We start from the raw sequence: 14,638 nt of genomic DNA on the forward strand, positions 1-14,638 counted from the left end.
CAAGACTGTTTTGAAGACTGAATCCCGTTGGTGCTATGGGACAGCGTTATGTAGGGAGAAGACAAATTACCAGGGCTGGACCTTAGCCAGGACATAGTAGGGTGAATGCCTGACTTTTTTTTTTTTTTTCCCCCAAATGTGCCATTGCATCTTTAATTACAAGGTTAAGACCTCTGTTTTATGACTCATCTGAAAAAACAGCACCTCCAACATAATTGCCTGAGAGTGTTGCCTAGGGGACTGTTGCTCGTTAGTGACTCAGAGGAACGAGTGCCACCTAATGAAATGGCACTGCCTGCTGTAATACCCCAGCCTTGCCCTTTTCACGCCTAGTCCAAGCAGGGACCAAACCAGAGTCTCCTGTAAAGGTGCAATGTCAACCCAGGCAATGCTGCAGTTAGGGTATTTCTCATGAAGAAAGCAACTAAGTCTGAATTCCTGCTCGTTGGGCATTATCAACCCATAGAAATAGGTGTGCTCAGTTAAAGAAAAAGCAAACAGTGTCTCATTTTGCCTAGTGAAGGACAAACGTGTTGCTTCAGGCTCCCTCAGAAGCCATAATAGAAGTGAGAAATTGATATACCATCCTGGTGGGAATGTCAGTTCCTTGGGTAATCTGTCTGCCTAGGCGTATTTTGTTTGTTTCTCTGAAATACGTAAATGCAATCATTACACAATAAGAGCCTCTTTAAAAAACTTTCCTTTGATCATTAGCATGCTAATCAGTCTGGATGGATCTTCTCCTTCCCTTCCAGGTGGAGGGAAACAATTGACTCGTGTAACGGGTGCCCCTTGGCCACTGTGCGTTTGTTCCTCCAACCCATTGTTCTGGGATGAAATTGGAACATTGTGTTTCTCTCTTGGACCAGACACTTGAATTGCCCTCGGTTTGTGTGTGGTTGTTTTTTTTTTTCCAAATGGTCATCAGGGTGTCCCTCCAGGAACCTGTGCAGCCAAATGCTGTCTGCACTGAAAGGTCGGAGCCATGCTGGGCTGTGACAAGTGGGCTGGAAGGTGCTGCTGTCAGTGGTGTGACTTGTATCCGTCTGGAGCACAAAGGCTCTCGGTGGACCAGGATGAATTATGATGCTCAAAAATGTGGCACACTGTAAAAAGGGGGGGGGGGGGGGGGGGAAGTACTTAACCTGTAAGCCAAAAGTTATGGGGTAGAGAAAGGGTTTTTGGGAAACAGTCTCATACCTCAAACGAAAAGCAGGAAGCCTAATCTGTAGAACAATAAAGCAGGCAAAACCTCTTTCCTTGTTGGCCCAAATTCATCCCAGGCTTGCGTAGGTAATGTTTGATTAGCCTAATGAAGTTGGGAAAGACAGAACAAATCTATTCCTCTTTCTGATTGCATTTTGGCTGGGAAGAAGCATATAAAGAGGCAGCACCTAGTAGCAGCTTTCTAAGGGACTGCTTGGGTGACTCTTGCTCAAGGCTTGAAATAAAGAGCTCTGTTAGCTCACCATAAAATGGGGCATGCACCTGTACAGAAAAGCTGGTGCTTCTAGCCCACGCAGTCTGAACTGTCAAATACTGTTAGTATTAAAAACAGCCAGGCTGGGCTCGGGTACCAGACTTTGATCGCACCTGAAAGCAGGTGCTCCTATGCTGTTTGAACATCTCTTTTCATGGTAAATACCCAATTTGCCAGCAGTTAATTGCAGAACTGAGTCACTAACAAATATAGTATGTTCCATAATGAATCATGGGGACTCGGTCCTGGTGCTGCTGTGTTTGTGGGTTCGCTCTTGGTCAGCGTCACTTCCCGTTTGTGGCTTCCTCGTGAGACCCTGTTGGTGCAGATGGTGTTTGCTGTAGGACCCCTGCTCAGGAAGCAGGCCAAGGAAGGCTACAGTGTTCTGGTGCTTATCTTCAAGTGCCAAGCGCTGTTTTGGGATATCCTAATGATTAGGAGCAGCAGAATAGGATGTCAAGTCCTGTTCTCATCTAAATTGAGTTGTTTTCTTCCAAAATAAACTGGTTCTTTTTATCTGAGCATAAGATACAACCTGGACTTCATTATGGTTTGTATTTTTTATAAAAGCCTTGCAGATGCTTAGCCTGTATTATTTTTGGATGCACTTGTTCAGGTTTGATAGGTCACTGAGATGATCAGGCTTGTTCTGATCTTTAGTCTTGCTGTTTTGTGGTCCCAGCCCAGGATGTCTGAGAGTGCTTAACTTTTTTCAAGCAGTGACTGTGACTGTATAGGATATTCTGATAAATGCTAAAGTCAATAAACAAAAGGTTAAAGTTGCCACATTCAGGAAAATCTGATGCCTGCAGTATTTTGGGACTGGCTTTCTGCTGTAATCCAGGCTTACAGTGAGTTTAGCAGTAAGGTGAAGACATTCAGCATCTTGATGATTCTTATGTTTCCTTTTTTCTGTCTTTTTAGAGTCTCCACCAGCAGCGATGTCAAGAAATGGATACTTCTTTGAAGAGAGTGGCAAGTATTATTTGACTTCTTTGTGCATAGTGTTGCCTTATTGGAGGGAGAGCTGCACTACAGGGTTAGCCGAGAACTTGAAACAGGCGATACAAAATCCACGTAGCTTAAGCAGCACGCAAAGACAGTCTTGCATGGTGGTTGTGTAATCTAGTCCTGGAAGCAGACGCTGCGTTTTTAAATTCTGTAGATGTTCTAGATATTCAGAGCAGTAAATAATCATCTTCACGTTGTCATCGGTGACTATTCTGGGTGGCTCCTTGTTTTTCAAGTTCTTTCATGATGTTTTCCTGTAATACAGGCTGGCAGGTGTATTTGCTTGTCTTTTTCTGGAGTGGAGATCATGTGTAGGTGTCAGATGCCTTTGGAGACATCCTGCCAAGAGCATCAGGCAAATGTTGGATGGCTCTGATAAATGCATCTTTTAGTGCAAACTGCTCTCTAAGATTTTTTTTTTGAAGCAAGATTAAGTTGTGGCATTTGGAAACTTGTGTCATCTGCCTCAACAAAGGTGGCTGAGCTCTCAGAGATCGTACTGATAAAGGGCCGAAGTATCGTACAACCAAAGTTGAAGTGCAGTGAAGTCCCAACTTTTCTACTGGTTTTGGAGAAATAGCATGTGTGAGTGTTAGGAAGAGATCATCTTGGGAGTTCAACTCAAGACTAGCCTCTTCAGGATGTAGTCTCTAAGGGCCTGGGGCTTCTTGCCCTTGAGAAAGTGCAGTGCTTGGAGTATTCAGGACTTCTAAATGGTGAGAGCAGAAGCCTAAAATGCTCCACTTAGGTCTGTAGATGCTTGTAGCTGTCGCAAGGCTCATCTTTCTTGTTCCAGGGGGCCAAGTCTTAGGTTAACATCTGGGAAGGGGAAGCTGAATGTCTGCCAGATGTCAGCTGCAGTAGATCCAATATTGCTAGTGACAGTGCTTCCTTTGGCACTGGCTTGCTTGCCTTCTCTGAAAGCATTATATGGAGCCAATTTCTAGGAGTAAAAGGATGAAACTGGTAGCAAGTACTCGCCTCTAGTAAGAGGTCTTTTCTGAAGGCTGGATTATGGTGCAGAAGGGCAGAAATTATGCCTGACCTCAGGAAGGTTTTATTTCTTTGGTATTTGCAGGTTTTCCAAGGTCATGTGGGGCATGAGGTCTGGGTAGCTCAGCTCCTACCTTACCTGGCTTGCTTGTGACCCCTTGGGATGCGGTTGGTGCTTGCTGGAGGACTGGGAATATAAGAGGGTGATCCAGGTTGGGACCTGGAGAGATGACTAAGTCTCCAGCTTCTAGCTGAAAGCAGTGCAAGGGCTTGGTGAGAAATGCTGCTGTATGACTTGGAGGAAGGACAAAGGTGGCTGTCTTCTGGAGCTACCTATTTCATCCTAAGCCTTCCCGCCCCAGGGAATGCAAGCCCAGCTGTCTGTTCTAGGACCTTACGTGGAAATGCTCTACCTGCCCCCTTCCAGGACTCAGTGTCTTGTCTTTCTCAAACTGTCCAAACAACAACAAAAAGCAGATATCTGGATGTTTTTAGAGCGTATGCTTGTAGTTGTGGCGTTCCCTGTGCAAAGCTCTCCTAGGAGATAGGCTTTTTTGGTCAGCTTGGTGCCATGGCAGTGACTGTTTATTTCTGCCCTATTGGTGTTATTACTCTGCTTCCTTCTTTGTCTTAAGGAGCATCTTAGAGCTACCATTAAGGACTTTATGAAGCTGTGTATGCTTCTTTCCTGTTATGCTTTTGTGGTTTGGGGGAAGGAGGGAAGGTTGCTTGCAAGTTCCCCTTCAGCCTGCATGCAGTATTGAATGCTGTATTAATTGTGATAGAAAATACAGTGGATTTCTTGGTTATTTCACACTCAAATTTGCTGTCATTCTTGTTTCTTGTTACAAACTGACCTTTTTTAAAAGTTCAGTTGCAGTTGAGTGATGAGTCACCTTCTACTGCCCGATTTAACTGAGGGCTTGTGTGCTTCTGCACAGAATATATGGACAGCACATCTTGGGGATTGCCAGTGTGAATATTCACAGCCTTCTGTGAGGCAGTGCTTTGGCTCTCTGTGCAGAAGTTTCACACACTTGGATTCTTGAAGACTTACCCAAAAACTTAATCAGGGCTAGAGGAAACCGCAGAGAAAAGTTACCTTTTCACATAGTTTCAAAACTGCTTGTTTTGAAATGGAGCTATATAATCATTAAGCTGTTCGGCACCACTTGTTTGGATCTGCCAGTTCATTATGGAGATGAAGAGATGCTCTTGCCCCACCTTTAAAATGAAAAAGACCAATCCCCTAAACTGTGTGGTGGGGGAGGGCAAAGAAAAAAAATAAACCTTTTTCTTTGATTTCCTTAGCACTTACATTTTTCCCTTTTCTCAGTAGAGAAACATCTTTTGATACTATTGCTCTTTGCACAGTCGCACTTTTTCCTTATCTCCTCCTGAGATCTTGCATATGCATATGGTTTTCTGTAGCCTTAGTAATTAGGATGTTTTTGTTTCTGACCATATCTGAGGCTCTGTTCAGAGACTGTGTCTGTCTTTGCCAGCTAACTTTTTTCTTACCCTTGTTGTGTTCTCAATAGCAGCTGCAGCAATGTTAAAACTTAAAAGCTGAGACTTCAGTTTTAGTTTAAACTGTTGTAGTGAGGGTAACTTTGACTGCAGCACCAAAGCAGTGCTTTGTAAGAATTGTCTGGATATTTACTGTTCATAAAAAAAAAACCACCAAACAACCAAACAAAAAACCACAACAAACACCTCACAGAAGTGTTTAATAATTTGTAGCTCTGTTAATTACTGAGGAGCTGAGGAAAGCCCAGGAAGGATTTTCTAGTGAATGGATGTTAATATATGACTACTCTGGAAGCTCAGAGGGTTGTTATGGTCCTGACCATGTACCAATCTATTTGATAACTTCTTAGCTGGCTAAAAATCTGGAAAGTTAATCAAAGGAGCCCATGTCTTTAGCTACAAGTTCCAGTTTCGAGCATACTCTGGTTTTCCCCTATTGCTGGAAGAACTTGACTGAAAAACCGCTTTTGTGGCCTTTAGTGCATTGCAGAAGGTAAATACATGCAATATGACTGGGGAGAAGAATGTGTTTAGAGGCTTCTGTAGAGGCAACGTTAAGAGGAAAAATAAGGAAATAAGTTTGTGCTGCCCAGTTAGAAGTTTCTGATGGAGGGTGTGGTGGCAGCAGGTACGATGGCCCCTGTTGGCCATGTTCTGTTTTCAACCCATGTATATTGTCAGTTTTAATAGTTGTCCTCTGACATATCTTGCTGATGAAAATCCATGTTTTTACTCATGCTTTTGAGTCTGTGGAACAAGCCTCTTGCACAAGCAAATGAACAAAATCTGGCATGGCCCCGTAATATTTGGTGTCCCCCTGCCTGCCCCATGAGCAGGCTATGTTTTAAGTCACTTGAATCTTCAGCAAGGTTGTCTCGTCAAATGAGTTTTCTTCCTGGCAAATTTAAGTGACTAATGAGATGATTGCGTAGACCCCATGCAAACCTGAAGATAACTGGAGTCCTGATGGAATGTAGCTCAGCAATCAATGTTCAGAGTAACTACTCATCAAGGCCCACGTTGTCTCTTGGCTGTCAGCCTCCTGCACCCTCCTTGGTGGTGGGGGGGGGAGTATCCAGTGCCTGCTACAAGTGGATCAGCTCTAAAGGCATTGGCGTTAGCTGCAAGTGATTAAATTCTACCAATGTACGATAGGCTTTTTAATTGACCCAAGGACTTCCCCTGATAAGACACAAAACCGGAGGCTTTCTAGTTCCTCTTGCAAAATCTAAAGGAAGGAGTCCCAGTATAGTACTGGGGTTATCTGAATTGTTGCATTGTTTTAAAGCTGGCTCAACAGATATTGCAGCATAAATTTTTGTCTTCCAGAGCAAATCCCTCACTGCTTGGTCTCCTCTGACTTATTAATTGGTTTTTCTGGCACAATAAATTGCAGTTGTGTTGAAGGGCCCCAAGGCCCCAGTCTGGCTTGGGATGTTTGGATATATTTTATCTGCTTGTTTTTGTTTTTCAGTTTGGAGTTCACTTTGGTATGTGTGATGTGGGGTTTTCTCTTTTTTTTACATTTGTCTTTATCTGTCTTGGAATTGTTTGTCTAACTAGGAGATTAATCTAAATGTCTTTGTGAAACAAATCGTTTCGCAATGGGTTTCCCCCCAATGAGATGCCCAGTTTACCAGCAGGAGATGCGCTACTGCTACCTATGGAGAGCCCGAGGGGGTGGCTTGCAGGTCTCTTGCAGGTGTTTATTTCTGAGAACTGTCTATTAGGAGGCCTATAATAAAATGAGCACTCCTGATTTCTGTGGGTTCTGTACCAGAACTGAAATTCCACGTGCTGCTGTGTTTTGTAAAAACAAAACAAAAAATAAAAACAAAGCCCCACTGAATTACTTGGATTATTCACAACATTTCCTAGAAATCTGGCTGCAAAATACAATACTGGAATTAATTCAAAAGTGCCTGGGTGTTTTGGGTTGGTTTTTTTGTAGCAGATCAGTTCTGTTATGAATTATTACTGAAGTGGCAGGGGAAACTTTGTTTCCATCTGGCTCCTCATGACAAAAAGACTGACTCGAAGTAGGGTTGGAAACATGCTACTGAAGTTATGGCTGGGCAGTAGTGGAGGGATCTGTTACTTAAAGGTTGCAGGTCTGGGTCTTGGTGACTCACCAGCTAAACACCTTTACTTTTTTTTTTTAAACAAGAGGAGGTTGTGGTTTAGTCTGTGGTCTTGAAGCACTCTCAAAGCTTTAGGTAATGGATTGACATCTCCGTAGCAGGTGGCCATTACTCCAAAAGGCCACAAACCCATATCTGATGAGCTTTCAGTGATTGCGTAAGAGCCAAGAAGCATCGCCCAACCCTTTCCCAGCTCTTCTGCTCCTCAAGTTACCTGTGGAGGCACTGGGATTGGAGGACACTACAGGTCATCTAGATGGGATTTAGAGAAATGTTTGACTTTATAAAGAGGTCTTCAAACAAAAGCATGGGAGGTAAGCTCTGGACCTCTCTTGCCAATTAGTTGTCAGCAGCAAACCCTCAGCAGTCCAACAATGCAGTCTGTGGACAACCCCTACCCCCCCAGTTGTGTTCTCCTGGGCTGGCATAAACCCTGTCCACGTGGCTGCCTGCCACACTATGGGTAAATCTCCTTAGGGCAAAAATAGTGAGCCTTGCCAGGGAATCTCTCAACTGTGAACCAAAGGAAAAGCTTAAAACTCTAGCAAGCATCCAGCTGTATGCAAACTGCTTTATTTAATCAGTGTGGCTTAAATGTTTAATTTTTTGGGAGACAGCTTTGCAAAGTGTGACTCGATACCAGCCTTCAGAGGGTCTTGCTCTGTGGCTACAGCACTGCAATTGTTCTTGTCTGTGAAATGGAGTAATTGGGAAGGAAGGAATTTTTCACAACTGCTTTTCAAACTCTTGTGATTCAAAACAAGTAGTAATCCCCAAATTTTGAAGTGTAATCTCAGATGGAACATGTAAAATTTAGGCAAATCTTTAAGTAAAAGATGCTGTTCTATCCATACGATTGCTCTCTTTTTGGCTGAAAAAGGAGAGCTGTTATGATAAGTAGGTGATTATACTGAAATTGGCATATGAGGCGTGACCAGGAGCTTACCTTCGTTAGCGTGTGTGAGAGCAGGATGCTATTTAAACCTTTTTTCTAGAATACTGTGCAGACTGGAGAACTGATAACACTTGTACAAAGTTCGTTCCAGTCTCTCCTGAATCCTTCAATTTGCTTTTTTCCCTGCCAATATTAACTAACTGTAAGGTTATCTAACCTTTGGAGGCAACATGAGTCCATGTTTTTGTGCAGAGTGTAAAGGTCAAAATGGAGGTAGAGGCTCCATTATTAATTGAGTTTCCTTTTGCACCCAATGTTGGGAGTTTGGGTATTTTGAGTGATGCAGTGAATCTGCAAGCCTGCAGTACTCGGGGAACAAAGCAAGCTCTCTGACAGCTTAAAGCTCAGGCTGATCACTTTAGCTCAGGTTAATTAAAACCTCATGCCTTTTTTGAAAATTAGTGTCTATTGTTGGTTAGAGTAAGTTGAAAGCCTATGGGAGTGGAAAAAATCAGATGAAGCTGACTGTTTTTAAGTTAATGCCAGTATCATGACTAGTTTTTAAGTAGATACAGGGCTTAATTCTCTTGAGTTCCTTAACACTACATTACAGCTGAGCACTGGGATGCTCAAAGAAGCAGACCTGATTTTAGGGTAATGCCCATGTCCCAGTTGATGCCCCCTTACCTTCAAGAGCTATTGAGTAGATGATATTATTGCTTCTGTTTGTCCTTCTGTGCTTGACTTGTAGTTCTTCTGAGAAAGTGGATGCAAATAGCTCTTGGGCTCATCCGAAACAAGAACTTGCAGACTTCTGCGCTTGACTGTTTGACTGCAGCAGACCTGGCTATTTAGCTGTGCAAGGTTTATGGCTTGAAATGCTAAGAGTGGGGCCAACTGCTGGATTTCAGTTCCGAATGGATCGGGATCAGTGACAAAAATATCTAAAGCAGTGATATTAGAAAGAAAACCTTTGTTTTTCCTAGGGTGAAATGTCTGAGGCGGCTCAATCCAGCAGGAGCACAGTCCGTACTGTTGCTCCTGTGTTCTGGCAAGGTGATCACAAGTGCTGTTTTGCAAAACCAGTAAAAAGGACTGTCCTGCAATTTGCTGCCTTCTGGGCCTAAGAAGTCATTTTGGAAATCTGAGACTGCTTTCAGTGTGGCTAGCTGATTGTGTTGAATTGCCAATCATGAGCTCAAAAGAACCCTTTTAATGTAACTTCAGTTTTCTGAAGAGATTTTGTGGGAGGGGGCAACTACTATTTCTGAAGAAGAGCAGATGCCACCCCATGATTCTGGAAGCTGTTAATGGATGTGGCTGAGGGAATAGGCATTGCTGTGCAAACAGGTGCTATCAATGAGAACACTCTTGCAGACTTGTGGTGTAGACTACCTTGGAAGTTGAGGGTAAAAATCAGTGGTTTCCACAAAATGTCTTTGAGTAGTCAGAGTGTTAATGAAGCATACGTGGTCCTTCAGAAATAAAGCCAGCAATTTTTGCAGAGACTTGGCAGAGGTTGATAACTTTTGACAAGCTTTGGTCTTAACTTTCCTATTTTGCCCTGCTAATCTAGCTACGTCGATATGTACCTTATCCATGTAACTTTTGCTAAAACAGTAGCAGCAATATATCTGCCTAAACAAAAAATCTGTGTAGTGCACATATGCCCAGAACCATGCAACATCTGGGTAATGCCAAAAGGAAAAATGCCCAATCTCCCCCCAAAACCGCCTCCTTAAATGTTTTCTCTTGCTGGGCTAAACAGATTCTGCAGCAAGTGTGGATAGAGGCATTTGCACTCCTAACCTCCTGGTTAGTGTGCGTGCTTGTAGATGCAGATGATGATTAAAATACCACGATTGGCTTTGTCTCCTCCGAGGCACACCGAGAGGTTATGCTGGGGCTGTGTCTGGCATAAGTCTTGTAATCCTGGGATGTGAGATGGTGTCGTTAATATAGCTGCTTTTCTCCCAGGAAATTGAGTTTGATTAAGATTTTGGCTTTCTTGGAGAAGTCTGCAGCCCCTGGGCTGTGAGTGCTGCTCCCATGGAGCAATTAAGCTTTTCTAGGGAACATATATGGTGTGAGTGAAGTTGTGCTTCCTGATAACTACTACTCTGCTGATTTTATTACCCCAGGTGCAGCTGCCAGGTGCCACTGAGGCAGTGGAGGGAGAGGTAATGCCACCTCTGATTTGCTGCAGCTCAGTTCACTGCTTTTCCTGACAGAGCCCTGGGCTCTTAAAACTCCGCTCAAAAGCAAAATAGCTGCAGGGCAAGAACCTTGCCAGAGTTATGAGAAGGTTGATAGCAGCAGGACTGGGGAGATGAAGTGAATCTGAGAAGATGATGGGAGTAAGGAGAGAAGGCTGGGGATGGATATTGAGATATTGGAGCAAGGCAGGCCTGGGCCAGGTACGAATTTCGGGGGAAGGGGTGTTGCTTTAGAGGGGAATGGCTAGAGAAACTGCCTTTTTTTCTTCCCAGCACCTGCGTAAAATGGGGGGGATAGCTTATTTTCATGATGCATGTGATGGGCTGAGGTACAGAGGTACTTAATGGTCAAGGCACCTGCTACTTACGGCTGCACAGGGTGAGGAGTTGACTTTGTTCCTGCAGCACTGAAGGGTGCTGCCTGCTGTCCTTGGCCTCGTGTGCTTTTCATGCCTTTTCCATTTCTCTTTGCTATGAGATGAGTGCTTCAGGGTGGACGGGGGGGATCATCCTGACCACAAAAGGCGTTCTTCAAGGTACAGGAGGGCTGTATTGATCTTCTCAGCCAACCTTAACTCAGTTCCTGACTCTGGCCTTGTACTCAGCAAAATCTTTTTTTCTGATGCTTTTAGACTGTATTTCAGGCTGAAGTGGCACTTCCTGTGCTCAGAGGTCTGACTCACCCTGTCATGTAGCTCATGGTACTTCGGCAAATGCTGTCTTCATATGAAGGTGGCAATCTGCGGTGATAGAGATGGGGGGGGCACCACTTTAGGGATCTTAACCTCTTCCCCAGCCAATTTGAGACACCCCCCCACACCTCCCTCAAGTGACTGTCCATAGCACAGGCTATAAAGTGTTATTGAGACTGTGCTTCCATATGGAAACCTGATTGATATTTACACAAGTTGTGCAACGGCCACATCAGATCCTGCTCTGAACTTCTGTAAAACACTGATCAGACTTTCAGAGGAGCTGAGCAGCTTCTGCTGTCGCTTGTGGCATCTGCTGCCCTTCAAGCTGCAGGGGTGGTACTCGGTAATCATCAGATGATGGGGGGGAAAACAGCTGCCAGTGCTGGAGGCAGCTATTGAGCCGTGCTCAGAGAGGAAGGTGCATCTGCCATGCACACACAGCTCATCTTCTCACCTCAAAGTGACCCTGCATTTGACAGGCATAAGTTGCTCATGTTTTAAAATGCCTGGCAAACTAACAGGCTGAAGGATTCAAAACAGGAGTGGTTTGCAGCCTTGAGGTGGTTTAGTGACAAAGCAGACACCTGCCTGGGAGCGCAGTTCCTGTACGGCCCAGGTTTGGGGTTATTTGCAAGCCGAGTGTTTTGTCCGTCCCTTGCCCAAGGGACACGAGGCTCGGCTCTCTTTTGTTCTGCTCTTTCCTCCCCTAAAGAGGGAGGAACAGAGGATGCTTCCCTTGCCAGAGTCCTTGCTGACCTCTGCCCAACCCTGTGATCTTACTCCACCCTTGCCCTTCTTCCAGCTCCTGTGCTGCTTCTCTCCTGTCTCCAGCCCTCTCCACTTGCAGGGCCCACTGCTGCTGTGCTCTTATCAAGCTAGTTTCAGTGGGCTTGGGAAGGGAATAAATAGTCTTCCTTGCTTGGCTTTTACCTATCTGTGCCTTAATTGCATTAGGATGGTGGGGAAAAAACTCAGCCATGTTCTCTGAGCTATGTGCTTGAACCATCTTGCCCCCATGTACCTCCTATCTGACCCACAGAGTGGGGAGGATGGAGAAGCACAGACCTGTTGGGACGACTTCCTTGGGGCTGCAAACCCAGATATGGCTGAGATAGAAAAGCCAGGATCACGGATTTAAGCCTGATTCTTGAGGCTGATTTTGAGGCTTTGTAGGGCTGCCCAAGCTCTCCTGGCATCAGGGGGACTGTCGGCACTGGTGGGTGCTCTGCGTTGCTGAGGTTATGGTGTTGATCATGTGTTTTGGAGGAACCGAACCCCAGATTTGGCACTTTGGGATGGAGATGCTTGCGTGGGGCTTTGTAGTACTTCCCGTGTCAGTAGGCACACTGCCTCGCTCTTGTCCGTCCCTCCAGGACACAGGCTGCCCCTCAATCCCAGCACATCTGCCAGCCCTTGTGCAGATGTTTCATACCTTGTCGTACCCACAGTGCCGTGATACTTCAAGCACTGGTGTTCAGGTGTTTACTCTGCTTTCCTCACCTTGTGTCTTTCTGGCTGTTTTGGGCGAGTTTCCATCATGCAGGGATGGAAACAGCTACCGAAGCTCCACCAGCAGCAGAGGATGGCACTCTGAGTGCGTTTTGCTGGCTGTCTGGCAGGCTGGATGGGGACAGCAGCAACCTGGATGCTTTTTGAAGCCTTCAGAACGGTTCTGATCCGGACTGATTCACATTTATTTCTCTCAAGCAGGTAGATGAAGGAGGCAGAGATTGGGACGGGGATTAGTCTGAGGTTTGTCAGGTTTCCTGTGCCTCAGAAGTTACCTGAAGGCTTGAACCCCTGGCACCCTCCGAGCCCTCCTGGGGAGATGCCGAGCGCCTGTCGGCACGTTGCCCGTGGCAGGAAGCGCTGCAGCCCCTGTCCTGCGTCGTCGAGTTCCTGTTTGGCCTCCCTGCTCAGGGCTTGTTTTTTGTGGTGGTGAGCTGTCAGCTCGAGATCCCTCCGAAACCGCGTGCGCTGCTTTCAGCTGCTGCCGCCTCTATGTTTGCTTATATGAGGCTTTAAAAAAAGCCATCAATATTTTAGTTTCCATTCAAGCCTCTGCCTTGAAGTTCACCCTTTTCATTTTTTTGTAGTGCCTAAAGCAAGCTAATGAAATATATCCTTTCTGCTTCAAATTAGGCATTAAAAACTTGTCAGAAAATGGGTAGAAGCTGCTGAATAATCCTGGTAATGTAAAAATTGACATTCTATAATGTCCCTAATTCTCCTAATTAAACATGATACACGAGCATGCCACAAGAGTCCTCCAACTGCTTCATAATAAAATGTTGCAGTGAACCAGCTTGCTGTTGAATGAGGCTAGGTTAAACTCTAATTAGAAGCGTTGCGAAAGGCTAAGGAGTTGTCCGCTGTAATTAAGAAACTTGTCTCTCTTTCTCGGTGCTGCTGCCTCCTGTGACCTGCTCCTCTGCCCCACGGGGATCTGCAGGTCGGTCTGTCCATATCGGGTGTCTCCTTGGAAACCTTTTTTTTCCTTCTCCTCCCTCAGTTTCAAATTGCTGAACTGCAAGTGAGATGACTTTGCTGCTGGTGACTTGAGCTGATGAACACATTGGGTTTAGGGTGGGCTGGGGCTGTGGTACAACTCTTGCTTCTGGTGTTTTTTATGGTTTCCAGTCAGAGATTTCATCCTGGTGTGGGGTGGTGTTTTTATCTGAGAGGAGCGAGGCATACCCCCTTGGATTTGTCGCTTGTCAAACTGGCCATTGACTTGGTGAGCAGTTCTGGCATGCAAAGCCTGTGCTGTCGCCCGGCCAGGCTCCAGAGCGGCCCTTCAGACGCACGCCTGAGGCTAACCCAAAATGTTCCAGAGGCGATTGCTTATAATTTTCAGCCCTCACCAGACAAGGGCATAAGAGAAGCCCCTTGCAAGGCCCCAGGTGCTGCCAAGACCTCGCTGCAGCCCTTGGCAGCCATGATGGGTGGGTATGCCCACACCCCAGCAGCTCTGGGCCCCGGCGCAGCCCGCAGCCCCGCTAACCGTCCTCCCCATGTCGTTGGCAGGGTACCTCAAGTGCGACACGGATGATGGCTGTGAGGCCAAGGAGGAGACGGGGGGCGAGGAGCTCTTTGATGCGGTGAACTCCTCCATCGTCTCAGGGGACAGCATCCGCTTCTTTGTCAACGTCAACCTGGAGGTGCCGCCGAATGCCACCGGTAAGTGCTGCCCCCCAAAACAGGGCTGCGAGACACGGTCGTTCCTCGCTGTGAAACTCTGGAGCATTTGTTGTTTTTATTTTCTTTTGGAAAGCCTAATAAAAGTCTAGCTGCTGAGCAGATCTTCAGTGACCCATATGAAGCATCCTGACTCCTTTTTCCTTCCTTTTTTTTAAAACAAGGCCTTGAGTTTGGGGCCTGGGGCCTTGCTGTTGCTCTTGCTGCTGTGGCCTGGTCACTGGATGAGAGACATTTCTAGTAAGAAATCAGGATTTTTGGCGTGTTTGTGGTCCCTGTAGATAACTCAAACGTGGCTCTGGGGCTTCCCGAGGTTTTTGATCACGTTTTAACTGAAATGCTGGAGGTGAGTCAGAGCCGTGGATCACCCGGGTCAGTCGCTGCTCTCCACAGCAGCTGGTAAGGGAAGAAAGAGTGTGGAGGGACTTTTGGGGTTGGACGCATGCCTTTTGGGCTTAATCACCCTGTCTGGAAGCAAG

At 45.8% G+C, this 14,638-nt stretch overlaps 1 protein-coding gene across 1 annotated transcript in view; it reads left to right on the plus strand.

Moving 5' to 3' along the window:
- The window catches only part of SLC4A11 (solute carrier family 4 member 11), a 97,859-nt gene that overhangs the window by 15,102 nt on the left and 68,119 nt on the right, over positions 1–14,638 (plus strand). Inside the window, exons 2-3 of the mRNA XM_072861601.1 lie at positions 2,405–2,455; positions 13,989–14,141. Coding sequence (XP_072717702.1) covers positions 2,405–2,455; positions 13,989–14,141 — 204 coding nt within the window. The remainder of the gene's footprint in view (positions 1–2,404; positions 2,456–13,988; positions 14,142–14,638) is intronic.

The sequence above is a fragment of the Ciconia boyciana genome, chromosome 5 (genome assembly GCF_034638445.1).
Source record: "Ciconia boyciana chromosome 5, ASM3463844v1, whole genome shotgun sequence".
Taxonomy (NCBI): domain Eukaryota; kingdom Metazoa; phylum Chordata; class Aves; order Ciconiiformes; family Ciconiidae; genus Ciconia; species Ciconia boyciana.